Source organism: Pollicipes pollicipes, unplaced genomic scaffold (assembly GCF_011947565.3).
Source record: "Pollicipes pollicipes isolate AB1234 unplaced genomic scaffold, Ppol_2.1 Scaffold_7261;HRSCAF=8764_pilon_pilon_pilon, whole genome shotgun sequence".
NCBI lineage: Eukaryota > Metazoa > Arthropoda > Thecostraca > Pollicipedomorpha > Pollicipedidae > Pollicipes > Pollicipes pollicipes.
In genome coordinates this window covers 8,304,384-8,311,883 of record NW_023597054.1, presented here as the reverse complement: position 1 = coordinate 8,311,883, position 7,500 = coordinate 8,304,384, and the positions used below count along the sequence as shown (strand labels likewise).

At 46.4% G+C, this 7,500-nt stretch overlaps 1 protein-coding gene across 1 annotated transcript in view; it reads right to left on the bottom strand.

Annotated features, from left to right (window-relative positions):
• LOC119112835 (double C2-like domain-containing protein beta) overlaps positions 1-7,500 on the bottom strand; it is a 16,386-nt gene that overhangs the window by 6,603 nt on the left and 2,283 nt on the right. Inside the window, exon 2 of the mRNA XM_037237120.1 lies at positions 7,060-7,172. Coding sequence (XP_037093015.1) covers positions 7,060-7,172 — 113 coding nt within the window. The remainder of the gene's footprint in view (positions 1-7,059; positions 7,173-7,500) is intronic.

The following is a 7,500-nucleotide window of genomic DNA, read 5'->3' as shown; positions in this document are numbered from 1 at the left end:
AGATTAGTGGGTCTTCTTTTACTGCAACAGGGTAGAAAAACATTGGAGGAAGTTGCATAATAATACTGTTTGTAATACCATGCTCAGTGTTTCAACGAAAAGTGTAGGCAAGTACGTGAAGAGAGTTTATAACAATTCGTATAACTGGAAGTGGAACACACTGCTTTCGACAACACAGTTTCTCCCTTTAGTAAATATGTTTACCAACACGTCATCGTTTGGTTACGTCATCGTACCTTGCACAGTACTGGATGAGAGCCAATTGACGGCCGCTACATCTGGAAATCGAGGACAAGAATGCTAGATATCAACGACTCGAAAATTATATTTGTCTTGGCCTTGATCGCCGCGTAGCCTATGGAAAAGCAAGATTTGAATATCGTCACTTTGGCGTTTTGAGTGCCTGGGTGACTTTGAAATGGTGTCCAAGAAATAAGCTGCACATCTACGCGGGCTTGTAGCTCGGAAACTAGAGGGCTTTATGACTTCAAAATGGTGGGCTGTGAACTGCACCGAAGTCTTCAATATTTCTTTTTTAGTTTAAAGCCCTAAATCAGTGTAGAACATTTCCTTAAATGGAGGGGAGCGGCTTTTAAATGTTCCAGAAGCGCATCAGTTAGGACATATTAAAACATCTTAACCATTCAGCTGTGTGTGTGTGTGAGTGTGTGTGTGCGTGTGTATGTATGTGTATGTGTTTGTGTTTGTATCTATATTTGTTAAATTGTAATAGTACAGCTCAGAGGAGATAATGCAAACTTGATCAGGGTTGACAGAGTTTCAGTGGGTATTGGGGGCAAATGTGCTTTTATCTCGTTTATTTCTATTCGCCGCCATAGGGTTAATGCGAAATGTCGTTGGCGGGGGGGGGGGGGGGGGGCGGAACTGGGCATCTGCACTCTGCCTTCCTATTTTTCACGCCCGACTTGCAAGGAGCTTGATGTGTACTGGTGCTTTATAATATACCTTGTTCCTGTACAAAACCACCAAGCACTAGATCACTGTTCGTGTTCTTGGGTCACCGCGCGTTCTCGCGTGCACACGGGTCCCATCGTCAGATTGAGGGCGGGAGCGCTAATGTAAGACACTCCATACATAAAGTGATGTCTGTAGCCATCAAAATATAGTATCATTTACCGCGCGGTATAATATATCCGCAATTCCCGTCTATTGTCATGTGATACAACGATCTAATGGCCACCACGTGGAATGTATGAAAACAACTGATGTCAGTCCAGAATGCAGAACGCCTGGTGGGGCATACATTTTTATTTTCCGAGAAGGAGCGTGACGTGCTGATAATAAGACAGCGCTTCAGCTCCCCACCAAAAAACTGCATAGGTAACCGCATAGGCTGGGACTTGATGGCGCTCAGAACCAATGTCGCAAAGGGAGCCACTAATCGTTCAGCAAGATTGACAGCCATCCGTAACATCCCAAAAACCATTGCATTGGTTTTTGGATAATATTGGACATGTATTGAAGATGTGTTTTGAATCCGCGTGCATGACCCATTGTACGGACTTGAGTGTGTCATGCCTTACGTACGACCTAAACCGAACTACACTGCGGTCATCCAGCGTAAGGGAAACACTTAGGAAATTGTTTAATGTTTAAACCCGAAGTACGATGACAAGCTAGCAAAAAGTAAAAGTTTTAAAGCAAGCATTCACATTTTCAGATGCATTTTTATCACGATTAATATTACAAGTATGCACTGGAATTAACTGACACGACCCGACAGAGAACATTTTGTTTTCTTATCCAACCCAGGGCAAATTTGACTGCTTGACTAGCTCCGTAGCAGGCACTGATGAAGGAAATTATGATCCAGCATCATATCCATCGGTCAATGTGACGGTATTTAAAAGCACATCTTTCAGGACACGATAATGTAATTATCGATTAAAATGTCATATCAATACGAATGCGTTCAACACGCAGTAACAGTAGTCTATAAACTGGACATCAGCGCTCCTGCCTCCGAACTGGAAGCTCAAAGCCCCAACTTGACCGAACGCTCAGAATACACCATACTGAGAAAAAGCTTTTACAATATTAGAACTTAAATATTTTATATTTATATTCAATTCAACATTCAATTCAATGTTTTTTGTACTTAATTCAAGTTGAAATTTTATATTTAATTTCACAAATTTAACAATTTAAATCTTAAAAAAACAATTAGGCACGTAATGAAATGAGTAATTTGTTAACCATGGTAGTTTGTTACCAACTGTGTGTTCAACAGAAAAATGCTTCCCGAGGTACAAATGCAAGTGACCGGTGTGTAATTTCGATGTTGTTATGGTTGCTCTCCAGATCCTCAGAAATTTCTCCCGCATGCATTCCGATAATTCGAGCGGTGTGCAGTCCGCCTCCACCCAGGCAACCGTCTACCCTAACAGGTGGAAACATTATGATCCAGTGGGAAGAGATCTGCAAGCTGATCAACGAGCGCGACCAGCTCCTTTTGTGGGGAGCGTCGCATACGATGTTCGCTGAGGAACTGTCTCATGAGAAGTTTGTCGAAGTTGCCTGTTGAATCAATAGGGTTATGGGTATGTAGGAATAGGGTTCTGGGTATGGTCATGTTGGGTATGTCACGTTGTGGCCAAACCCAAAGTTTCCCCAAATTCCTCGGTGGTAAAAGGAATATTATATACACCGGGTGCGGGTTACTCTGTGCACCTCGCTGACGCAGGCTGCTTACGGTCTGGTACACATGAGTTGGCGGTGGGTGATCAGCGGTGGGTTTAGCGGTGAACACTCGTGCTTAAGCTATGTTACAGCCGCCAGACATTTTCAAAGAGAAATCCGGGCAAAACTGCTGTATCGTTGCCATAGTTTCGTGTCTTTACAAAGTTTCAGTGTCTCAGCTACGGTTAATTGCAATGGAAACGCAGTTTATCAGTACACCTTGTTTTGTGATGTGTTGGTATGGCAAATTGGGCGCCAACAAATTATATAAAAGCACTGAAAGGATGACGTGTGATGCCACCCGTCCACGCAATAGTTGTTCTCACTCGTGTGGTAGTGCAGAGCTTTATGTATGCTGAGCTGATGCGTAGCTATTAAACATACAATTTCTCCTGGGTGCAAACAGCCATTCATTACATAGTCTTGCGCACAAAGGCGAAAACACATAACCTGGCCTGACGACATCTGCACCAATGTTGTTTATGAGCCTCTAGTTTGCCGCAGGTTATCTTGTTTTCCGTTTCCCGTAAGAAGAGCCACAAATAGCAAAAGCGTAGCAAGATCTGTAAATAGCCTGCTTCGATACCTAGTAAATAGCCTGCTCCTTTGAGCTATAAATTTTTTCGCATGAGGTTGTACTATCGTACGCCATCGAGCTGATGGCACCAGGCGAGGACCTTGCAGCAGATGTTAATGCCAAAAGAAAGGGCCACGTTTCAAGCCTGGAGCATCTGTTGTTTTTAACTCACGGACGGGGGGTACGCATAATGGGTTTACCTCCATGCTGTGAATAAATTTCACTCCTTTCCCAAATGTAAAGAAGAAAATTTACCCCTGCGTAACGGGTATATCAAATGGGTTACCCTTCCTGTAATGATTGACGCCGAGAGTAACTACTGACTTCAGTGTAAATGGAATGGGCGAACCTCCACGCCGGGAGTATCGTGGATGTGTTATCACCTGAGAGAGGGGCAATGGACTTCTGGTGAAGGTGTAACTGCACGCATGGCTGGGAGTGAATAACGTCTGTGAGCTACTCCTTCAAGATCTTGCAGCTGACGGGCTTAGAAACACCAGTAAGCGATAACTCTGCTTTAAATGTGGGGTCATCAAAAACACTCGGTTGCCATGGGCAGAAAGAAATTGTATACAAAAATGTTCATTATTTATAAGAAACGTTTCCTACAATAAATGAAATGTCTTCACTTCAAAGTTACAACACTATATGGCGAGCCATGGATATTTTGGAAAATTGGCAGCTTCGTTGGAGCTAAAGAGATGTTGAAGTGAAAGGAACAAACTCACAATCCGTGCACGTGCAGTTGGAGTTTGTTTCAAGATGGTTGCAGCTGCCTGCCGCATCGCCGATTACCCCGAGTGAATGAGCTGAACCATCCAATTGATGCACAACTTCAGACTTCTCTAAGAACACTCGCAAAGATTTACCAACCAAAGATTCACTCCACTAACTCTGTCAAAGATTTACTCTATCTACCAATCAGAGGCTTCCAACTTATGTGCTGAATGATCGAGGCTTTGGTTTTAAATGTGCAGAAAGTAATGTCGCAGTTTTAATCCAATCTGGTGAGAACTGCCAATAGATCTCGTTCAGTGCTTGGAATTTTCCAGGTTCTTGCGGCAATTCCAGCGGAACACCGGGTGCTACGAGTTTGGAAAGTCAGCCGTTCCCTGGTTTTCCATCACGAGTTACCAAAGTATCAAGTCTGAGATTGCTTGAGTTCTGAGTTTGAGTTCTCAAGATTCTTGTTTTGATGCCTGAAGATTGTACGTTCTGGTCATAGGACGACTGCAGCTAACTGTTAAAGGGAGTGCCCCACATTTGTATGGGATTTAGAGCTGAAATAACTACCTTGAAGACCTTCCGGTGCGCTTCACAGCCCTGCCATTATAAAGACATAAACCTCTCGAATTCCTGAGCTACATGCCCGCGAAAATGGAGAGACTTCTTCGGGGCAAGTATTTATAGGTCAACTTAGTATTCATGACGTCGTGATAGCGTCATTCAATCCTGGTATTCAATGAGACATGCGGCGACAAAAGGACGAAAAAACATAGTGGTTGAGCCGTTCATATCTGGCGTTCGTGAGCACGATTCCCAGATGAAATGGCCGTCAATTGGCTCCCATTCAGTGTTGTGCAAGAGACGATGACGTAACTGCACACTGACTTATTGTAGAACACATTTACTAAACAGAGAAAATGAAAGCAGTCTTTTCTACTTTAAAGCATACCAATAGTTATAAGTAAGCTCGTTTCATCGTATCCAGTGCTTGCTTCGACATCTTAAAATGTAAAACATTTCCATTAACTATGCGAAATATTGCGCTCAAAGTACCTATCTGACGTGCAGAAAAGCATGCGCATCATCCATTTGTCGCCATTTCATTTGACTAGGTCAATGTGGTCTGCTTCCGTCGCGCAACATGACTCATGAATGTTACCTGTCGGCTGTTCTGACAGGGTGCGTTTAGGCATATGTACCGCAATAATCCGCCTGCAGGACCGACTGACTTCGAAGCCGAGTGCCTTATAGTCCACACAACGCTCAGACATGATAACTCATAGTTTACGTTTATCTGGGAACATTCGTTTTCTATGACGTATCTGGGAACGTTTTCGGCGGCGAGTTACGTTACCGATCCCGGGATGGAATTAGAAAATCGCCGCGTGAAAGCCAGCCGTGATATGGCGGCAGTTTCACGAGGAAGTGACCTGGCAGGCCTGTGCGAAGGTGCCTGGATGACGGTCGCGTCGCGAATAAGTGATCCGGCTGTTGGAAGTGCAGAAGACCGAGGCTGTGCCAGCCACACGCCCAAGTATCTGAACGTTTTAGATAACAAAGTAAGATGCGAGAGCGATTCGAAACTCGCCGACCTCGTGCTGTTGGGTAGTGCAGCCCTGTGCCACGTGAATGTCCTCACGTATTCCCGCGCAAAACGGCGTTCGGCAACCCTGCTGGTCCCAACGGTATACCAGCTCTGCATGAATGTCATGTGTATACTCATCAGGCCGCCATGTGGTCTCGGCCACGATGATGAGCAGATTCTACTGGTCATACTTGAGGCAAGCCATGTGCTTGAGTATTGGCTTGAGGTCGAAGTCGAACCCAATCACTGCATGAGCACAAATGATCAGGAATGCACCTGCAAATCAGATGCATCGAAACGGAACGGCGGCATTACACGAGGCCTGCTTCCGTGATACTGGTTAAATTGGCCTACGTGTGGGAAAGAGTCATGGCCTTTAAGCATGATTATGTTGCTTCTTGACTGGCTCAACCACATCCGACGCGCACTTGTACGCTTCAAATCGTACAGGTACGACGTAGGTTTACGTATGGCTTGCACGTGCTGCATGAATGCGCTTCAGTCCATGACCCGATAGCCTAGTATCTATGTCCCAGCTCTACTCTGCGGTCCTTCTAAGCACGGTTGACCCATGCCGTCTACTAGCGCGGGGGTTTCATTTGACGCCGACTGCACTTTTTATCAGGCTCCCGTAGTTATTTGCTGAGAGTTTGCTAGCGTGAGATTTTGCCAGATTTCAAGTTTTATTGTGAGACAGAAGGGTGGTGTGGTGGAAATCTAGCTGAATCTTAATTAAAGATGCCAAGATGACTGATACTTTGCTTGCTGAACTATCGAATATATTTAGTTTCAGCTCAGACCATCCTGGCTCCTCTGAGAGCGAAGTGGCGTGGGCGCGATGCGTCGTTGGCAAGCAGCTTGTAAGGCCTTGGCTGGGTGCTTTTACGTCCCGGACTCAGAAATGCCTGGAGGACACGAAAAACTTTTTTGACCTTTCACGAACATTCTTTCTTTCTTCTTTCGAGCTTTCACGAACACCTCCTTTCCAAATACTGTAATAGCTACAAGGATACGCACCCACCTTGCAGCGTTATAGTATTTGTTTACATGCGGCGTGCTTCACGTGGAACACGAAACTGTTCTCCTCTGCGGTGTTGCCCGCTGCTCTAAATTGCGCGATGAGGAACAACAAGACAATCCCCGTGTTAAGTGTTCACTCCATCCCTCCCTCCGGCGAACGCTCAATTATGACTTTTTACTGTTTCTGTTCTGACAACTCATCGACACAAACGGATCAGATATCTCGGAAGTTGAAAACTGCCTGGACAACTCGGGTCAGCCCAGATTGCCAGCCTCAGCCCGGACGCCTGGACACGCTCCGTCTGCAGTCGTGACGCTCCGTTCGCAGCCGTGACGCTCCGTCTGCAGCCGTGACGCTCCGTCTGCAGCCGTGACGCTCCGTCTGCAGACGGCGCAGAGTCGTGTCCAGCTCTCCTGGAGACGCAGGCGTGACCCGCCGGCGCTGCCTTACCGCTGCCGGTGAGGGGAGCAGCAGTCTGCTGTATTGCTGACGGCGGCCGTCCACCAGGCCGTCCAACATCACCAGCGTCTCGCCGAGCACGTCATGACCGTACCGGTCCTCGTCTACCGGGCGGCACGGGACGGCGTCACAGCCGGGCTTGGCGGCGATTTATGGGTAAGGCCCACACTAGGCCTGGTGACCTCATAACACTCAGTGTGACACTGGCCTTGCAATGGTGACATGTCAAAGTTCCCGTAGCACCAACAATGGCGGAGTCCCCTGCTGCCATCAGCGGTCACAATCAAACAACGGCAGCGGTGGTGGACACAGAAGCTCACGTTCTGCGCGTCATTTCTTCCATACCTGCACGCCATCCCTGTGATATATGCGAGCTGTCTATAGCCTGTTACAGTGGGAATGACCTCCCGTAACGAGGTGCTGTCATTGTCA